The sequence below is a fragment of the Zootoca vivipara genome, chromosome 8 (assembly GCF_965207765.1).
Source record: "Zootoca vivipara chromosome 8, rZooViv2.hap1.1, whole genome shotgun sequence".
In the NCBI taxonomy this organism is placed as follows: domain Eukaryota; kingdom Metazoa; phylum Chordata; class Lepidosauria; order Squamata; family Lacertidae; genus Zootoca; species Zootoca vivipara.
The window spans coordinates 78,273,109-78,294,682 of record NC_142591.1 but is presented as its reverse complement, the minus strand read 5'-3'; the positions used below and the strand labels follow the sequence as shown (position 1 = coordinate 78,294,682).

The window sequence follows — 21,574 nt, the reverse complement described above, 5'->3', positions numbered from 1 at the left end:
CTTCTCTCCTCCCTAAAAAAAGCTCAAGAACTTTGAACCCCCCCAAAAAAACGGGGCTTTCTTTCCCATAAAAGCTCAACAACTTAGAGCTGAACCCCCAAAAGCGGAGGTAGACCACTGCCAGTTTTTAATTCTGGAAGTAGATCGCAGTCTCTTAAGAGTTGGCCACCCCTGATTTATTGTGTTTTTAATATTCTGTTGGGAGCCGCCCAGAGTGGCCGGGGTGGGGGTGGGGGTATGAATGAATGAATCAAACAAACAATTTGCTCTACCACTGCTTTAAGACCTTCCCACTCTGACAAGGCCCTAGCCTAAAAAGCCATGCAGAACATTTTAAGCACTGCTTCATGAACACATTTTAAAGCTTATCCAAAATGTGAGATACACTTAAGACGTAGCAGAAGCAAGAGTGAGCATCAAGACTCGGTGGCCAAAAGACTCTTGGTATAGGGATTTTAAAGGGTCTCTGGAAATCCAAGGGAGGAACTTCTGTAAACCTCAGCAAGGAGGTCACTCCATGGCTTCAAGGCAACCGAGATGTACACTGGTGGAGCCAATCTGACGTGTTTGCACCACGATGACCTCGGCCCGCCCCTTCCTAGTAAGCAGCATCATGGCTCATGGTCAGCTGAGTACTGCCAGCCTACTACACCACCTGCCATCGAGCAGGTCAAATGACTGGGCTAGACAGAGCAACAGCCTGACTCATCATAAGGCAATTCCATATTGCAAATTGCAATTGTTACACGAACTGCACACTTCTCAACCTCCTGGAAGGCTTTGGCAAATCTGATGATCTGTAAATTGAAAATAAAATGTTAAGCAGGCCGTGAAGAGTGAAAGGATGCAGAGTATGCAGAATAGTTTAATAAACAGCTTTACATACAGTACCTTACATATAGAACAGTGTATCTGCAAATTTAAATACATTTTTTTTAAAAAAATGTACAGTGGCTTGTACTCTTATCCCAGGGGAGCTTCAAGTTTATGGCCTGTCATACAGTTCTCGTATGATTTTATACATATCACCAGCACTGAAATTGCAAGGGAGGTGTAAAGAGTTCAAGTATCGTGCTGCCGTTAGTTATATAACCTCTTCTGAACAGTCAATATTTTAAAATTTTGCATTTCATTTTTTTTCTTTTTTCTTTTTACAAATTTCAAAGCCTGTACATACATTATTTTCATTTTCTTCATCTCTCTCTCTCTCTCTCTTTTAGAAACTGCGTGTTAAAAGGCAACATTTTAAATATTTTGTCACCAAGGTCTTAGTCTATTGTAACAAAACTAGACTTGTCAATATAAATATGTCTCTAGATTGTATAATGTATATGAGCGCCTGCATGTGTGTATCACACCAACACACAGAGAGACATATACACATAATAAAAAGTGTACTGTAGCAGTGGGTGCAGCAAAATTGCAGATGAACAGAAGTGAAGTGAAGGCTCTGGACTTGGTGCAGAAACAATAAAAACAAAAACCGCACAGCAACTAGGTTGACTTTGGTTTCACAATGCTTTGCAAACTCATAATTAAGCGTCCCTGACAGATAGCAAATAGTTATTCTCCATTAGAGGCGCTCAGTACGAGTAATGGGTTTTTCGCCATATCCGCTCTACAAGGGCAGCTACCAACACTCAGATTTTGATTCATAGGGAGTGATCCTGCAGGTCACTCCAGGGCAGGGATTGGCAAAGTTTTTGTGGCTTGGGCTGGTTCATGGTCCTGTAGACGCTGCGGTGGGCTGGAATGCGCACGCATGTGCAAACGCTATTTCCGGCACTCCTTCCGGCATGGAGGAGGCATGCACAGCTTCCCATTGGCTGCAGGAACTTCCTGCAGCCAATGGGAAGCCGGCCAGCGTCACAGAAGGTGTTCCCCGTTCTGCTCTGCACTGGTTTAGTGTGGTGCACGGTAGCCGACCGAGCGGGGGCTCCCCGAGTGGGCGTCCATGGGCCGGATAAACGACCCCCATGGGCCGCTTGTGGCCCACGGGCCTTAGGTTGCCAACCCCTGCTCCAGGGTTACAAATAAGCGTGGGGAAGGTTTATTTGGAAAAAAAATGGCAACAGGGGGAAAGCTGACCCCTTCCAAGATCCTTGGCATGTAACACAAGTGAATCCCATCAGGAGACACCTTCACAGTTGTTGCAATTTCATTCTGTGCTGTTCCCCCCCCCCAAGGGTTGTCTGCAAAAACAGCACCAAGTCATGGTCCCTTCAGCATGGGGATTTCTGCAGACCTCTCCCCCTTTCACCACACCCCTCTAATTCTGTTCTAGGGGTTCCCAACCCTTCAGAGCAGATTTGGGGGCGATGCAGGGGAGGGCAAGGTAGGGGAAAGGAGACGGGTGCAAGTCTTGTTGCAACAAATGGAAATTCTTGCACTGGCAGGACGCATTGCTCGGATGCTGCCCAAAATCTAAAAGCAGTTAACCCGGGAAATGGCCCGATTTCACAGCCCATCCGCTGGCATTCCAAATGTTCTGGTCATTCCTCAATCCAGCTGAGGAGCAACAGTATTTCAGAGAGCTAATGCTAACCAATCGTCCAGGAGAAAAAAGGTTCTTTAAAAAATGCACTGTAGCCCTGAATACTGTTAAGTTGTGGCTAAACGCAAATATGATATAAGTACAATATTGGATGGTTTGCTGGCTGGCTATATGGAGGACTCTGCTAGGGGGAGCAGGGGAAAAGGAAGAGGGAGCAACACGCGGCAGACGACTCTCATCCTCCCGTTTCAGTGGTTTTCGAAAACGTTATTTGGCACTTCTGACATTTACCCTCCCCATAGCTGTTTCTAACAAGGAGCGTAAGATCCCCGCAAGGAAGGTTTTGTTTTAAAAAATAATATTCGTGAAGAGGCCACCACAGAAAAGAGTCTCTCTTTTTTTCTTTTTAAAAAAAGGGAAGCTAGTATTTTTCATTTTCCTGGGTAATATCTGTTGCACCAGGAAAAACAGACATCGGCTCCATTTTACCTATCCTTCAAGATACCAGTGGGTGTAAATCTTTCTCTGCTATCGCACTGAAAGAAAACATTGCGCTTTCATTCCTTCTCCAACAAAGCTTCTTAATTCCCGCCCTCCCCCCGTAAGGAAACCCCAGTTTGAAGATTTCCCCGACATGGCGTGCGGGAACATCCTGGCAGGCCATATTGGTGTGCCCCTTCCTTGATGCTTTCCTCCTCTTTCCCCTTTTCTCAAGACCTTCGGGATAACGGGACATCCAGCACAGAACAAAGGAATAGTGTTCAAGCGTCTTTTTATTTTCGTAATCACCCCTTCGTCGGTCTCGCAAAGCGCATGAAATCCATTGTTAAGAGCCTATCTGCGTATTCCTTCAAGCTTTCGCTTTGTCATACAGAACAAAAGGTTGCTATTTGCTGGACTTTCCCCATGTCAGATATGAGCTGCTTGATCCGCCGCTTGAGCTGAGGAAGCCGTGCAAGGGGGTCCGGTGGCTCCAATTCCCCGGTGAAGTCAAGCCAGCTTTCTAAAACTGCACAGACAAAAGAGAGACGGGCACAGTTAGGGAATAGCAAGATGCGGCAATATTTAGGCCTGGTTCTGGAGTCGCACTAAACCAGGGAGCCCCCAAGTTTCTCAGCATTATGAGAATAAGCCTGATCCCTTTTCTGCTCTGGGACAGCTGTGGGGAGACAGGAAGCACCCACTTCTGGTTTCAACTAACTGTCTTTTGTCATTAAATCTGAATAGATTGCAAATGGAAAAACACAGGGCATTCAGCTATTCTTGGTTGGTCAAGAGTGCAGTGCTGATAATGCCAAGGTTGCAGGTTCAATCCCTGTAAAGGACAGCTGCATATTCCTGCATTGCAGGGGGTTGGACTAGATAATCCTCAGGGTCCTTTCCAACTCTACAGTTCTACAATTCTATGATTCCTAGAGCTGTCAGCCAAACTGAATACATCCCATTGTTCCCCCATCGTTCAGCCTGGACACTGAGGTCCAGCTCCGAGGGCCTTCTGGCAGTTCCCTCACTGCGAGACATGAAGCTACAGGGAATACGGAACCGGGCAGAGGCCTTCTTGGTAGTGGCGCCCGCCCTGTGGAACGCCCTTCCGTCATATGTCAAGGAAATAAACAACTATCTGACTTTTAGAAGACATCCGAAGGCAGCCCTGTTTAGGGAAGGTTTTAATATTGAATGTTTTGTTGCTTTATTATTATTATTATTATTATTATTATTATTATTATTATTATTATTATTATTCCTCTGTTGGGAGCTGCCCAGAGTGGCTGGGGAAACCCAATCAGATGGGAGGGCTATAAATATTTTATTTTTATTATTATTGAGACTTGCTCAAAAAGTGATGATTGTGCAATGTGCACCTTGCATTGTACATTATGCACCAGTTTCTAAACGTATTACCATTCCAGAAACCTTGGGGATGGGACTGGTTCCAAATTTCAATATATGTGCTTATTGCTTTAAGATAGTTACCATCCACTTCCTTTTCGATAAGGTCCATTCTGCTAGCAACTTCGTTCTGTACGTTCTCTATGTGGGTGAGGAGGTTTAGCTGCCACTGAAGGTGGGAGTCCACATGTTCTTCGGCTCCTCTTTTTTCATTAAATACAAACACAGTGTTCCCTTCAGCCAAATGCCTCTGTTTGATATCCACAAAACAAAGATTGGGGGGTGGGGAGAGAGAGAAGAGTGGAATTAACAAAATGCGTAGTCACAATTTAAGGCTGTCTCTACATACCTTGCCCAAAGACACAGCTGGATTGAAGCCGCTTCCCTGTAGCTGAAGAGTAAGATTAAACAAAACCGCTGCTCTTAAAAGACACAGCACAACGAGAGAGCATTGGAGGTGATTTGCTGAGGACTATACTACTATAGGTTAATGCAACTTATAATAATGGCTGTAAAGCAGAGCACTGCACATTGCAAATCATATCCTCATTAATATGCACCTGAAGTTCTCCAGCAAAATATGCTGGTAGTAAAAATGTAAGACACAATGCAGCAAATGGATTATGGGCATCTCTGATTTCAAAATTTTGGTGAGTTAAGCACATGCTTGAATTTTCCCAGTGAAATCAACAGGACCTTAAAGAGTTAATTCTGGCTAGCTGATTATTATTATTATTATTATTAGGCATACTTCTAGACCTCATATTTGTAAGGAATGGCCCAGTTGTCTATGATAAAAATTTCACAAGGCAATGGGGAGTCTGCACAGACTTCCAGTGTTTGTCAGAGATTGATATTTTGGTGAGAGAAGAAAGAAAGGGAAGGAGGCTAGCAAATAACAATTAAGTTTTGCACATTTCAAAGGGAGTTTGTGTGGTAAATTCAAAATGTTGGTGCTGACCTTTAAAGCCCTAAACGGCCTTGGCCCAGGATATCTGAAGGAGCATCTCCACCTCCATCGTTCAGCCCGGACACTGAGGTCCAGCTCCGAGGGCCTTCTGGAGGTTCCCTCACTGCGAGAAGTGAGGTTACAGCAAACCAGGCAGAGGGCCTTCTCGGTAGTGGCGCCCTCCCTGTGGAACGCCCTCCAGTCAGATGTCAAGGAGTTGAATAGCTATACAACTTTTAGAAGACATCTGAAGGCAGCCCCGTTTAGGGAAGTTTTCAATACTTGATGTTTTATTTTGTTCTTGTATCTCTTGGAAGTTTCCCAGAAGGGCTAAGACAACCCATTCTGATGGGTGGGGGTACTAATAATAATAATAATAATAATAATAATAATAATAATAGTAATAATTTTCTGTACAGTCCATGTGCTGTTATGTGCATCTGGTACTACATAAGTGTAATATGTGTAGAAAAATCTTTGCGCTCAACACAGCTCTCCATGCACTGTTGATCAGTTACAGAAAAAGATAAACAAGTTTCAGGTTTTGTTGATTCAAGGCGCCAGATGAAGTACAACAAAAATTAAGTGTTTCTAGAACGTCAAGGTTCAGCTGTTGTTCGCTCTCAACCTACCAAGCACACACAGAACAGGGCTCTATAGCAGATGGCCACAGATGCAAAGGTCACTAGTAAAGGCATGGACTTTAAGCCCCAAGGGTGCGTTACAGATTAAGTACACATTACACCATCGTTAGTACTCCTTCAACTGGGCGGACGGGCAGGAAACTGGAGCCTGGGAGGCAGTCCTTGCACACATGGGCTATGGGGAGAGCATCAGCTGAAAAACAGCTATGGATCTGCAGAAAAGCTGAAACAGAAGACCGAGCAACTGTGGAACTGTCTGTGAACCAGGCAAGTTTTAGCAGGAAGAGAAACAAAATGCAGGAAAGGAAGTGGAAACTACATCTTTTAGGAAAAGAGAAAATCACGATATTATGACTGCTGCTGCCTCCAAACAAACAACAACAGAAAAAACATTGAGCAGGAGTCCATAAAATGCCAAGCAGGAAATATAATTGTCGAGTAACAGAAGAGAAATTTTGAAATGATTTACTCGAGTGGATACATGGGTCCAGTCCACTGCCCCTCAGACCTTGTGGGGGGCCGGACTATATTTTGAAAATAAAAATAAAAATGAACAAATTCCTATGCCCCACAAATAACCCAGAGATGCATTTTAAATAAAAGGACACATTCTACTCATGGAAAAACACTAGGCAGGCCCCACAAATAACCCAGAGGTGCATTTTAAATAAAAGGACACATTCTACTCATGGAAAAACACTAGGCAGGCCCCACAAATAACCCAGAGGTGCATTTTAAATAAAAGGACACATTCTACTCATGTAACCTGGATACCTGGACCAGAGTCTACTTCAGGAATGGGCAAACTCCAGCCCTCCAGATGTTTTGGGGCTACAATTCCCATCATCCCTGACCACTGGTCCTGTTAGCTAGGGATCATGGGAGTTGTAGTCCCAAAACATCTGGAGGGCTGGAGTTTGCCTATGCCTGATCTACTTCCATCAGAGGCAACAATAACTTTTTTAGTCTTTAGGTGCTATGGGACTCTTTGTTGCTTCTGCCTTCACTTCTAACCCCACTTCTAACCCCACTTACCGGGGAGTAAGCCCCCATTCCCATTGAGTTACTTCTGAATAGTCATGGTTAAGACTGCACCACAGTTCTTGGAAGGTTGCACAAACAAATGGGTAGTTTTACCTGATGGCTGAAACCATCTTCTTTAGATGAATATTGTAAACAGTTTTTATCCTCTAAGGGAAGCTCCTGATCGTCTTCAAAACTGCTGGTGTCGTCGTCGTCTGAGCTTATAGGATCGGTCATCATTTTGCAGTCCTGGCTGTAACTCTGGGGTTTCTGGTAACTGTGCTCACTCGTAATGTACGTTTCCTCCATCTTCTGGGGTAAACTAGGGGGCTCTCTATGGTTTTGACCATGATACGTCCTTTCAGGGGGGTTAATGGTATCTGGCACAGCCAATACCCTTCTTTCCACTCCATGAGTTATTTGGTCTGGATCCTTCCGCACACCTGTGCAAGCCCACAAATGAAGGTCAGGGTGATGCTTGTTCCTGGGGGGGAAAGAAAGAAAGAAAGATAAAGGGGTCAAAGTGGTAGAGAAACGAAGTCGATTTAAGCAGCCTGAAGAGGGGATCTGTGTTAACAATTTTACTAAAGAGATTCAGGTGAGCAGTTCCACGACATGTGAATTCACAAGTGCATCAAGGGGAACCAAGTTTGTCTCCTGATACGCATAAGTCAGTTGATGTGGGGGCAGGGGGGGGGATTGGCTCGAATCTCTTACATAAACACTTCTGCCTCCACTTATGGAGGCAGTGAACCAGAAAATGTCTGGTTCGACGTCTGAATGCAAAGCAGGGCCTTTTGTCTTTCTGGAACTCAATCTGATGTGGGCGGCTTGTCAAAACAAATTACCGAAGTCCTGCAATGACCAGGCATGCTCACCTGAGCACCCAGAGACACAATGTGACACTGAAATTGAAACACATTGTAATTCCTCGTGGCAGGACCATGTCACCTGTGAGCGTTGAGCAGAGCTTGGCACTTTGTTCTCCTTAAACAAATATCTAATGGCGATAACAGCTGGTCAAAACCATCAGGGAAAACTACGGTAGGAGAGCTGAGCTCCTCCACATCGAAACTGGCCCCTGCTCCCCCGAAACCATTCTATCCCTGCCACGCAGCTACCCCAATTCTTAAGTGTCTTATTGTTCTACCAAGGTGAAGAGGAGAGAATACAGTATACCTAAAAGCAATATGCAACACCAGAACGCATGCTTACTTTAGTATCCCAATCTTCAGCTGCAGCCCGTGCAGTATTTCCGTAACACCGTACACATCAGCCAGGAGGTGGTGCGTCGACACAATCTTTTTGGCATTCAAATGAGAATAGTTCTCTTTTAAAAACGACAAACCACACATGTGGCCATTATTCAACCAATCTTTATCGTAGAGATATTTGGCACTCCATCTCTGACCTAGAGACAATTAGGGATTCAGATCTTACTCTCTCGCCATCACTGTGGAAACTTTTGTCTTCTATCGGAGGGTGAATAATGCAAAAGGGTGGGCGCACAGGGGTGCATTTGCACAAGTGCCACCACAGCTGCAGTTACAGGCACTGAGAAACCATGCCCTCCCTTTAATAAACAGACGAACTGAACACATCCATAAGCCTATATATATTTAAAACTCATAAATGGGAGAAGAAATGTGTGAAGGGGCCCTCAAATGCATGTCAGCATTGGTGCCGGGAAGGCTTATGGGCTTTTAATATAACTTGGTAGGTTCCTATCACAGAAGAGATTTGCCTGCCTGCCAGTCACCTGGTTTTGCAACTTTGGGGTGCTCCTGGGGTCTGCACCGCAAAGCCCCATTTGTGGTTGTTTTGAGGTGTGGTGATTTGCTAAATTTGGATCCTCAGCATCTTCAGGATTTGGAACCCCAGGGGAGAACTTAAAATGGCAGACAGATTGAATTTTTTTATTTAATCGTAACTGTTTTATTCTCTTTCATTGGGGTGCACTTTTTAAAAAAATTAATCTGCCTGCAGCCTTTGGGCATACAGTGGATTATAAATCTTAAACAGAGCAAGAGAGAGGAAGCATTGCCCTGGGGGAAGGGTAGAGAGCCTCCGACCCAAAGGCCAAATCTGGCCTGTCAGACCTGTTCACTTGGCCCACCAGGCCATTTGGCCAAGCCACACCCACCTGCCACGTGATGCCATTATTATTATTATTATTATTATTATTATTATTATTATTATTAGAATTTAAATACCGCTCTATACTCGAAGGTCTCAGGGCAGTTCCCAGAATAAAATCAAAATAGAAAACCACGAAATACACAATCAAAATAAAAACAACAACCCTATAACCCCCGACTCCCCAAAAACCACATTTTAAAAGGGCATAGGATCTTCACGGCTTTTAAAGTAAGACAATTAACAAACCTGGACAGGAGCCATATGATCCAACTCACCACCCCTGCCCTGCCTTAGATGCATATAAGGGCAGAATATAGCATTGGGCCTCCACAAGGATGGGACAGGAGGGCAAGGAAAGGCCACACGTTAGTGGCGACAGAACTGCAGACAAACCCAGGAAAACAACTGTGGAAAGTGTCACGCTTCCTTGAATTTACTGTCAACAAAAATCTCCTCTTTAAAAAACAAACCGAAACATATCTCTGTAGATGGGAAACTAGCATGTTGGAGAACTGAGCTAGAACATTTCATCCTGAGGTGCTGCCTTTCCCCAGACAGTTTTTTTGTGGGGCACGTAGCACGCCTCCTGAAGTCTGAGCAGCAACTGCACCATGTGATTCTGCTGACTGCGTAGGCCGGATCCTAGACTATATCATCACAAACGCTGGCTATATAAGCACACCCTTAAGTGTGTGGGAATTGGGAGCAGTGGCGGTTGTGTGAGCTTGGAAACGCTGGGGCTTAGCTTGAAAATTTCCTCCTACCAGGTGGGTCCCTGCAAACATAGCAGATGTATTGCTCCGGAATGCTGTCTTCCAACAATCCCATGCACACACTGTGCTGCCAACACAGGCACTCTTCACACTGTGGCGGTGATTAAGAGAGAAAGGAAATAATGCATCATAACGTGAGAGGGAAACTCAGTTCCAACCTTCGCTTGGTTAAAACAACAACAAAAACAGCATGCAGTCATGGCTGGTGGAAGCTTTGGTTCAAAGCATCTAAGGAGACACCAGGCTCTGGATGCCTTGTCTAGAAAGCTGGCTTATAAATACTGAAACAAATAACGGTTAGCGATAAAGAGAACCAAGGACCATCTCTCGCTCATGTTTATTCCACATCTGATTTCTCAGAACGTGCTCGGACCTCAGGAAAACTGTTGGCCGTCAGAGTAGAAGGGTTAGAAGGCCCAACAGCAACTCCAGTATAAGGTAGCTCCAACTATTCTCCATAAATTGCAAGAGACAGAACTCTTAAAATGGTTTCTGACGTATTAACTGTGCCATTGTAAGAATTTAAAATATGTATTATCTCCCCCCCCCCCCGGCACACACTGGGGAGCTCTACAGAGACTGAATGGAGGCACAGTGCTAATTCAAACCAGCCTGAATCATACCATTCTGTAAGTTTTTTGTTTTTTAAAAAAATAATATCCCAAAGGAAAAAAGTTCTGAATAACTGGATAAAAAATTCCACAGAAAACTGTCCTGCGAGCTGATTCCTCACCTGAATCATGAACCCATTTTCCTCATCCATTTCACAGATACACCTGACAATTTCATTGAGCGTATCCTCCTCATCCTGAGATTCTTCGAAATTGGTTGAATCAAAGTCCTGATTGTATTCATCGCCACTCAGCAGCAAGCTCTCGGTAGAAGAGTCGTCTAAAAACTCCATATCAGAGAGGTCTGAAATTTGAAAACATTACAGAAAAGAATACAATTTGGCAAGTGGGTAGCATTGGATTAGATTGTGTGCATTTGGAACAGCAGGCATTCAAACTTCCTCTTTGGATGGACATTGGTATGACCGCCAACTTCAAAAACAGAGTATCAATCTTATTATTTTACAGGTTAAAAAGATTTAATACCCCCCACACTTTCATTCAGAGATCTTCCAACTCAGTTTACTATAAAACAGGAAGTGAAGTGCAAAACATCATTACACAGTAAAACACCAATAAAGTATCCCACAAGCAGTAGTACAATCAAAACGGAAAGGACTGGGATTTTATTTTTTTAATGAAGTCTTTACCCAGTGACCAGAAGCTGTAATATTCAACACCGGGTAAGCCTCCCTGGGGAAAAAAGCCTTCTCCCTGTTTGCCACCTGTGTGATGGGAGCACCAACAGAAGAAAAATAGGGATGTGCATTGCTGTTGGGAAGCATTTCTTTAACAATAGTAGCCAAAAGCACGAGCTAACTTTGCTGATGAGTTCATTGGATAAGCTCAGGCAAGCTACTTACTACCAAAAGATGTGGCAAAGACATCTAGATAAGGGTTGTGTGTCCCCGTCCCCCCCACATAAGCAAAGCAAAACAATGATATGGGTTTATAGAATATATAAGGGCACGCTAGCTATGCTGAGCTTTTGTGTTCAGAGGCAGAATCTCTGAAATTATGAGATGCTGGAGCAGAAACAACAGGAGACGACAATCTGCAACATGCCCCGTTTGCAAGATTCCAGATGCACCTGCCTGGCTTGGGAAAACAAATGGTGATAGCCTACTTTTAGAGGGCTGTTATTAGGTTTAGGCTCCTTCATGGATTCTGAAGGAAATCAGCCCTGAGTACTCGCTGGAAGGACAGATCGTGAAGCTGAGGCTCCAATACTTTGGCCACCTCATGTGAAGAGAAGACTCCCTGGAAAAGACCCTGATGTTGGGAAAGATGGAGGGCACAAGGAGAAGGGGAAGACAGAGGACAAGATGGTTGGACAGTGTTCTCGAAGCTACGAACATGAGTCTGACCAAACTGCGGGAGGCAGTGGAAGACAGGAATGCCTGGGGTGCTATGGTCCATGGGGTTACAAAGAGTCGGACATGACTAAACGACATAAACAACAACAATTAGGTTTGGGGGGAAATCTACACAAAGCACTTGGCTCATCTGAATATAAAGAAAGGAAAATTACTCCTTAGAAATGCAAAAACAAAGAAGAATTGATAGCTAAATCAGCCCATATTTGGTTAATTCCTCAATTTCTCTAGATGAAAAATGAAATTAAGATTTAAGGAGCAGAACAACAAACAAGGCAGGAAACCTACTTTCACCACTAAGGTCGACAGACAGAATAGCTCTTGGGTACTGATAGGATGTGTTCTTCTCCATGGTTGTGCTTCGTAGTGTCAGTGAGCTCCCAGAAGACCTAGTGAATGGAGAGGAGCACCTGTCCAAGTACTCGAGAGAACTATCGTCAAAATCCGAATAATCTGCAAAGTAATCACAAAACACACCACATGGTACCACTGTCTACCTACATCAAGATGGTTTTTGCTAAAACACACACACCAAATATAAAAGGTAAAAACCCAAACCACGCTTGCTTAAAAAGTCACTCCTTTTAGAACTGTATGCACATAGCTTCTAAAACTAACAAACAGGAAATAGCTACCTTAAGCAGATTCACATGGTTTTAGAACACTGCTAGCCTCCAACAGACAGGCTTTTCTGGATATGTTTGCACATTCAGGAAAGAAGTGATGAATTACAGCAGCATGAGTCACTTGCTCTTCCCTTTCCTGTGCTGTAACACGCAAAAACGAAACTTGCATGTTTACATTACAAGATGTACAAATTCTTGTATGGATTTCATACACCTTGCCGTAGGGCAGGTGTGGAAGTGCTCCCTTCACATGTTACCTAGATGCGCAAGTGATTCCTGCAATAACTTCTCACTCCTGTGAATGTGCAACACAGCTCAGTCGCAGGGTTTTCAGTAAGCCCCCACTCCAGTCCCTTGTCACCAAATCTCAAGATGCCAAGATGATTGACAGAGATGTTTATGAGCAGCACATTCGAAGAGCAAATGCCCAAGAATAAGCACTTGATCGACATCTCATGTGTCAAATACAGAGGACGCAACATGTTACTCTTGCATGTAACGCTAAGCCAAAGTATGGCTTAGCATGAATGAGCAAACATGCTGGTGCACATTTAGAAAACTCTGAGTGTTACATCACAACCTTGGCTCCTGGTTTGTCGTGCTCCAAACAAACCATGAACAAAAACCAAGGTTTGTTATTGGCTTACCATTTGCTGGTTTGTTTATAGAATAACAAAGCATGAGCCCAAGCTTGCATGCAATACTAAGCCAAACCATGGCTAGTATCCTGGTACAAACAGAAGCAGCTGGACCTGGCAGAGGAGCAAAATGGCTACAATTACCTAAATGGGCACCAGCCTGCTTGTCCTTCATGCTAGGCCATAGATTGGCTAAGTGTTATAGGTGAAAGAGGACACTGGGCATGATGCCAAAAGAGCAATTTGGTCAGCGGGCAGTATCTCAACAGATCTAATAAACACATCTTGAAGCAACACTCGAGCAATTTATGCTTAAAGCTCATAATGCATGGAGATCAAACTAGCAGGCAGAGTCTGAAACAACAGGCAAAGTCCTTAGGTAGATTTACTATATTCTAACTGTACCATGCTGCTTTGATTTCTTCTTTTTCTTTTTCTTCTTTTTCTGTTTCGACTTGTGATCTTTCTCCTTCTTCTCCTTTCTTTCTTTATCCTTCTCCTTCTTTTTACCTGCATTGCAAATGGCAAGGATCTTTATTAAACAAAGGGCATCAGTGTAAAACAAACGCAGACTGTTCCAAGATTAGCTCATGTGCTTCCAGCCACCTGTCTGAGAGCGGAACTGTTCACTTACGACAAGTACTTACGCCTATTTACTCAGAGGCAAGTTCTACGGAGACAAACTGGGCTTACTACTAAGTGCATTTAGGATTGCAGATGAAGTGGCCAAACGTTTTCGATTTTCAAAGAAGAGGGAGTTTTAGAGATGAACCAAAAACTGAGCCTTGCCAATAAAAAAATCAAAAATCTACAAAGGCAATGAAATTTAATGACAATGACAAGTCGTAACTCAGAATTACAGTCATAGTTCAAGGTTAGTTGTGTTTGAACGAGAGCAGCTAGACAAGCAGGACCTGACTGCAACAGCACTCTCCTCACTTGTAATTCCTAACAGCTGGTATTGAGAGGCATGCTGTCTCCAACAATCGAGCTACACTACATATAGCTAAACCTCCTCTATGAATTTATTTAATCCCCTTTTAAAGCCATCTAAGCTGGCAGCCATCACTACACCTTATGGGAGAGAATTCCGTAGTTTAACTATGTTCTGTATGGAGAAGTACATTCCTTTGTGCTGTGACCCCTTAAAACCTTAAAAAGCGTTAACAGGTGAAAATAACAACAACAACAACAACAACAACAACAACAACAACAACAACAACAACAACAACAACATATATGACAGGCTACATTCCTGCTCTCTCAAGCTACAGTTTTGTTTTTGCTTAAAATTGTTTTTTTGTCCATACCAAGCAGCGACGAGCATCTGTCTTCCAATTTCGTTTTTCTCTCCGTTTTCAGCATTCCTGTGGATGTAAGAAAGGAAACAAGCTTAGCAGAACACTGCTGGCAACAGTGTGTTAAGTCTCTTGGTGGCAAGCACTAGGGACCATGCTTTAGTTCATTTATACTGCTAGATCTGAAAAGATTAAACAACGGAGGATGAGAAACAAGGAAACGAATCAAAGAGAACTCACATTCACTGTTCTCTGAATAAGAGATGCAAGTGGGAGATATTTTTATCTGTTGTAAAAAGAGAGAGAGCATTTGCCATGCTAACGAAAAGGGGCACTGAATTATGTTACTCTGAAATTTCCATTTATAAATTAGCTGCGGCCTCTGTATATGACTATGATCCATTTCATATGTGATCCTCTGGGCTAAAGAAGCTGCTAGAGATTATTATCTGGATACATTTTGCACAGATGGTAAAGAAGGTGTTGAGAACAGGATGAGAGGTCCCGACATTAAAGAAGAGATGAATTCTGCAAGCCAGCACAGTAACCAACTTATCCACTTGCACCTTTTCCTAATTCTTTGCATCCCAAGAATTCTGTGATGCCTGAATAGCACTGAAAAGACAGGTGTGATTTACTTTTAGATAAATAATCTTTTTAAGCCAGATTTTTTAAGAAAGTGCCATGAGCACCCCCCCTTTCACTCCCCCCCCTCCAGAATTGTTGGTTTCCTTCAGCTTTCATGTACCGGTATTGCTTTGCTTCTGGAAAAGACCGGCACAGTTTATTTGCAGTCTCCTTATGTTGTCTACGTTGGCAAATCATCATGCTTCCATTTCAGAAAACTGGGTGTGGCTGGGTTGCCACCAACCATGCAGAGCAGTATCAGAGATCTAAGCTGTTTCCAAAATGGTTGCTTCCAAAGATAGCTGAATGAAGGTGTTAATAGAGCCATGGCTAACTACAGTGAGTTGAATCCGACTAAATCACTGCCCGAGTGGAATGAATTCTGCAGGCACAACTGGTCTTCCCCACCCTCTCTACCCGCCAAAACAGATTTGGGGCGGGGGGTGCGGAGAAGAAGGGGGGAGGTTTGGTGCGCACAATGACTTAGTTGAATACACCTCTTAGTGACAAGAAGTGGCCCAAACACAGCCATAACTAAAACAGCAAATAGGAGGGCCCTTTTCATATACAATGTGGCAATGAAAAGTGGACTCGCGCACTGAAATGAGAATTCAACCAACCTCTCCTTACGGATAAGTGTACCTGAATGATATACAAACACACGCTTGTCGCATTCACACAATGCATTTCCTAGGTATTTCCTAGAGTTAACATACTCTAAACGTAAATCCAGAAATGTTCTACACGCAGTGGCCTATAGCATTCTGCATGACCCAATACACTCTTGAAAGCCGCTGACAAACATTTTACCTGATGCCACTGGGGCTACTCTGCCATCAGTCACTGCTTTAGAAGAATGGCACAACATCATCTGATTATCTTCCTTCTCTTTAATGGGGTAGTCACTGCGGAAAGCAGCCTCCGCCGTTAACAGTGCCGATACATCCAAGTTGCGGCTTAAGTCAAGAGGGAGGCAGAGTCCGTGCTTCTCAAGGGAGACATGAGCAACATTGGGAACTACATAAAAGAAAGAACGTAATATCAAACGACAGAAAAGCACTGCGTTCCTTGAAGTTGCTGAGTTACACACCTAACGTGGCACAGTTCTCATCTATTAGCCAGAAGCTCTTGTCAGGCAGGACATGTCTCGCGAAGGTCTTACAATTTAACACTTGGGATTCTCTCTGGTTCTTTACTTTAGACTGAGATACATTACCCTCCAGTAATGCTGGCGGCTGGTTTGGGGCATTGATGGAGAACACTTTTCTATCAGTGACTGGAGAGGGAGAAGGAACTTTTTCTAGTGAACCATGAGGCAACGAACCAGTCGCTAAGCGCTGTGGTCTTCTTCTCCGCTGGCTATTTTTGAAGGATCTAAGGGTACTCACTGGCCGTGATGGACCTAAAAAGAGACCTTGCAATGTTCATGAAGCAGACACAGGTCATTGTCTTACTCTTAATATTTCTAAGGAGGTCATAAGGCGCTTGTCTTAAGTGGCTCCCCATCTATCATGGCATCGCTCTTTACAAATAGAAAAATGGGGGATACCAGGAGACTAGAGGAATGGTTTTATAGCTTCAGTTAGTAGAAGCAGGGCTTTTAATGAAAAGGCTTGCAAGGGGGGGGGGGTCCCATGTGATGGAACAAATCTGGGACAAAAGGTCATAGGCAGCACTAATATACCTAAGCTCCCGGATACATTTGATTTCCGACTCTCTCACTCCACTCTTAGCTACCAGGAGAAAATTATAAACCAGGGATGCTGAACCTGTGGCTGTCTGTGTGTTGTTGGGACTTCAAACCCCCACCAGCCCAAGCTGATGGCCAGAGATGATGGGAGCTGGAATCCAGCAACAACTAGAGGACCATAGGTTCCCCATTCCCACAATAGGATGTTATAAATAAATGCAGAGTATACCATTTCTTAACATTCCTGAAGCAGGCAAAAAATGATAAACTTTCCGATACAAAACTGTTCCATTGTTTTTGCAACAATGCATTATCTGCTGAATGCCCTCTGTGGGATGCAGAGCCTGGTAACTTTTCGGCAACTAATATTAACTTATTTGTTGCGCTAGCCTTTCGGTTAGCTTTTGGAAAAGCACTCACAATGTGCCTATTGTTCTTCTAGTTCAGTCTGAATGTACTAGATCGGTTAAAATCCCGTTTCCTTCACTGTTGCTTTTTATAGTCATTTATAATTTCAATAGCATGTAAGCCACCTTGAACTGAAGGTGTGTGCACATGCATGTGTTCCTGCTTATAACATCCTTGAGAAATTAAGTATGGTAGGTTTGATAAAGCACTAAGCAATCGTTAGTTAAAATCAGGGGGTAGTCAACATGCTTGCCAGGTGTTGTGGACTAGAACTTCCATTAAAACACGGGAGCCTAGTGAAGGGTGAATGACAGAAGCCGTATGTAGTACAACAAGATCTGGAGTGTATCACATTAGCCATGCCATTGTAAGCCATTATTGTATCACTGATTCATTGAATCCCAAAACCTGGCCTTTGGCTTCAGAGTTTTATAATTTTGCTCCTCATCCCCTTCCTCCAAGGCTGCCACTAATGCAGCAAGCTGTTTACTATATATATTGAAATGATCTCATAATCATGTGTATGTGAGTGAATTATGCTGGATTTGATTTATACACAGAGTTATGCATAGGGAATTTCCCAAGAGGCATGAAGGGTCCTTTATTTTCCTTTGGTCAAATTCCAGGAATGGGGGAGGGGAGGTTTACAATGGGTTCAAATTCAACCAAAGTAAAGCACTTTGCAATCTCATTGATTTCAGTGGAAGAAATTCAATTCCGTGGTTAACACTTCTGCTGAAAGCAATGGGACTGCAATGGTTTGGAGGAAGTGAACTCAGCAAAGTTAGTTTCCACATATCTACATTCAAGCGATCACTTTAAAAGCTCACACAAAGTCTAATTTGAAAACCTACCTCCTTTCAATGGCTTTTAATGTGATATATATATATATATATATATATATATATATATATATATATATACAGGGGATTTTATGTTGTGCGTTTTTAGCTTCTGTTGTTCTGCTCTTTTATTTATTAATTTGTGGAATGGATTCTTCTTTTATTTTATATACTGTAAACAACTTTAGATCCAATGGAAGCCACTTTATGGAAAATGTTTCTCAAAAAGCAGTGTATAAATTAAAATAAACACAGCTTAAGAAGCCTCATAATTGGAAAAAATATTTATAATCCCCAGGTTAAAAAAATAAATGAGGAAGGGGTGGGAAGACCTGCAAACTGGTCAACTCTCTACAAAAGCTATAACTCTGGTTTTCAGGTCTACCACAATAGCTGCAGATTGTTAGGAGGGATTTCCCTTTTACAGTGCTATCTTTGCATTTTTAAAAGGCACAAATCATCCTCAGTGAAGGTTACTTACCGACATCATGTGCAATCGCAACAAATGTGGACGGCAACATTTAATGAGGGAAGATTTAGAGCGTCATTGACTGACGAAGCGTTTCAGTGCAAAAGGGGCAGGGGGAGAGAATTACATTTGCACAAGCTGTTTCCCTCTTCTCAATTAATTAGCAGCACAATCCAACCAGACGTTAGGTGTGTGCAAGTCCCTTTCAATCAGCGAGACTTGTTAAGTAGCTATGGCTGGATCATAACATTCAGCGGAAGATAATTTTAACTGGAGGTGGAAGAAAGCAGCCCTAGGAAGCTTTTTGTGTCATTCTTCATTTCCTGGAGAGATGCAAAAGATCTAGTGTAGCGCTTGACAGAATCCCACATTCTCTACTTTACTGCTGACAAGGGATTAAACCCTCTGGTAGGGAAATGCTAAATGGTGTGGTCTGAAGGGGAGGGGGGCAGAAGAAAGCAACCATTATCCTCCTCCATTTCCCTACCAAAGGGACATTTGGACATTTCTACAACTGCAAACATTTCACTGATCAGTTTTCTTGCAGTTTTGAACACTCCTGTTCCCCCATCTAAACCAGCCTCTTCTGGACCCTCATCCCAGGGATTGAAACCTTTTTTTTTGTCTTCTATTGCACTAAAAGTAAGAGCAAATGTCACACAGAGAGCAAGAGGCAGTAGGTCCAGCAGGCAAATCATGCCAGTAGAATTTCTCGAGGATGAGGGCGGTGGTGGGGGAACAAAAAAACAAAAACAAAACACCAACAACACACAAGAATGGCTCATCTTCTTTTTGAAGAATCAGGGCCTCCAAAGCAGATCAGCTGTAGCCTTTGCTGCTCCGTGTAACATGACGAGTTGCGCTCTTGCCATGAATTTCCGCCATCGTGCAAGTGCCATACTGTGTGTGTTTGATACTTCAGTCTTGGAAACAAATAGGTTTACAAAAACAAAACAAAACACACAACCCAAAACTTCCAGGAAAGCTTTTGGAAACAGCAAAAAGAGTTGGTTTGGGTTTTGTTTCCTTCCTCCGTTCGGATGACCGATGTGCAAAGGAGTTTCCAGTACTGGCTACTAAGGATGGTGTTTTTTGGGGGGTGGGGTGGGGTGGGGATAACTTCAGTGGTGAACTTAATTGCATGTACTATCCCATGTCACACTTGCATTCCACTCTCCCAGCCCCCAGCCCCCCCAAACCCACTCGGTTATAAACAAGTCACATTCAAAAGAAAAAGGAAAGAAAAAAGAACACCCCACCCCAATGATGATTATTTCCCAATATGACTGTAATAGAAGTAATTATGGTATGTTTTAAAATGTCTGTGCTCACTAGTTTTATTTATCACAGAAGAAGGAAGCTGGGAGACCAGGGTCAAATCCTCCACTTGTATTAACTCTGGGGAAATTGGTGATTTAAGGGACTTTATACACCCTGCAGAATCTCCAGATTCTTGTTTGCATTTCTTGCTGCGAGCCTTTCCTGAAGACAAAGTTGAGGGCAACAGTGCAGATTTCTGAATGTTGGCAGAACTGCTAATATCAGCTTCATTTTTTTTCTGACTTTGAGGCTTAGGTGATATCTCCTGAATAAATAATAAGAAATTGATACTTTTATTGCAGTTTCTTCATTGCAGCTCTTGTATTCTATTTTGATTTATTTTTAAAAGCAACTTCAGTACTTAACAACAGCATATTTTCAGAACATCCCCCCCAAATGAATAATAATAATAATAATAATAATAATAATAATAATAAACAAAGTTAAGAAATAAGCAAGGTGAAATTTTAAAAAGGGACTCAGCCAAAGACCACCATCCTAATCCAATAAAGTGCTCCAAGGTACAGGGGCCAGGATATGCCCTTGTAACTTCCTTTTCTCGATTCCCCCCTCATTTCAGCAGAGAAAGACTGATCCCCACATGCAGTCCAATGCATGTGTGGATGGGATCACTGTCCACAGAAATGGGGAAGGGGGGAATCTACACTTGCAACTTACTACACATGGATCTCTGGATCAGGATGTGAGGCCTTAAACATGTCTTCAGTTCTCATAAACTGAATGCAGTAGCTCGTCAATCATACTAATACATTCGACAAAACCAAATTTTTGCCACGTTTCTGCAGACACCATTACCATAGCAACTTTACCACTAATTCTTCAAAGCACTACCCCCTCCCCGAAAGCAAGTCTACTGCTTTAATTATTTTCAGCCCCAACAGTTTACAATTAGGTGTGTGGTTGCAGTGTTCTTGATTCTCTGCAAATTCAGTTCAGTTTTAAAACAAGACATGAAGAGTCTGGCAGTGTCCTATTATTATTATTATTATTATTATTATTATTATTATTATTATTATTAAAAAACAACGATTAAGGATTTCCACCCCCAAAGTAATCTGAATGTCACCGCATGTATTTGCATTAGGATATCACCCACTTTCTCCAACAGCAAAAAAAAAACATAACGAAAGCGTTGCAGACTAATTAATTTGGAAAAATCAAAGCATACTCCATTTTCGAACACGTGATTGTCTGCATCATATTTTTGTCCAAATAAACGTAAAGGATAATTGTGTCAAAACAGACCTATCTATGTTTAACAAATACTAGCATTTTAGGTTTGTAGTTACTTTCCCACATGGAGTTAAAAATGATTTTCCATCTGGTAGGCAAGATCACTGTGCAAGTAAAACCTTTCATCAAACCATAGAAGAAATTTCAGATTATGCGTCACCGCTTTTGGTAAAAGCAAACAGACACACCACTCGAGAAGAGCCGCCACACTCCTAATATGCAAGAGCGTTCTCCAATTTTCAAACCTTTGTCTACGCAAGTAATGTAATTTGGGTATTGACTGCTTTCTCTTCCAGTGGTTCCGGACATTAAGAGTAAGAGAGGAGGAGTGGACAACTTCTAAACTGAGCCATTTTTGCCGGCCAGATAAATAGGCAAACCAGCCACCCAAGTGGATACAGGCATTTGTCAAAAGTGCAGTAAGATTAATGTTGCATTTGGCAGTAGAGATGAAAGACAGGACAGGGTGGGTCTGCAAACGAGTATAAAGTCCTTAAGTTGTC

The 21,574-nt window shown here is 42.8% G+C and overlaps 1 protein-coding gene across 7 annotated transcripts in view; it reads right to left on the bottom strand.

The window, feature by feature from the left end:
- Positions 1 to 845: 845 nt before the first annotated feature.
- Positions 846 to 21,574, bottom strand: part of PHF20L1 (PHD finger protein 20 like 1) — a 55,752-nt gene continuing 35,023 nt past the window's right edge. For 4 of the 7 annotated variants that reach the window (XM_088675909.1, XM_088675910.1, XM_035124883.3 and 1 more), the window contains 12 exons: positions 19,830 to 20,082; positions 16,305 to 16,490; positions 15,899 to 16,105; positions 14,474 to 14,530; positions 13,569 to 13,673; positions 12,188 to 12,352; positions 10,646 to 10,827; positions 9,904 to 10,003; positions 8,216 to 8,411; positions 7,115 to 7,484; positions 4,469 to 4,634; positions 846 to 3,503 (listed from right to left, as the gene is read on the bottom strand). In XM_088675909.1, coding sequence (XP_088532035.1) covers positions 3,361 to 3,503; positions 4,469 to 4,634; positions 7,115 to 7,484; positions 8,216 to 8,411; positions 9,904 to 10,003; positions 10,646 to 10,827; positions 12,188 to 12,352; positions 13,569 to 13,673; positions 14,474 to 14,530; positions 15,899 to 16,105; positions 16,305 to 16,490; positions 19,830 to 20,082 — 2,130 coding nt within the window. In that variant the 3' untranslated portion in view covers positions 846 to 3,360. The remainder of the gene's footprint in view (positions 3,504 to 4,468; positions 4,635 to 7,114; positions 7,485 to 8,215; positions 8,412 to 9,903; positions 10,004 to 10,645; positions 10,828 to 12,187; positions 12,353 to 13,568; positions 13,674 to 14,473; positions 14,531 to 15,898; positions 16,106 to 16,304; positions 16,491 to 19,829; positions 20,083 to 21,574) is intronic. The other 3 variants (XM_088675911.1, XM_035124881.3, XM_035124882.3) reach the window with 1 other exon arrangement.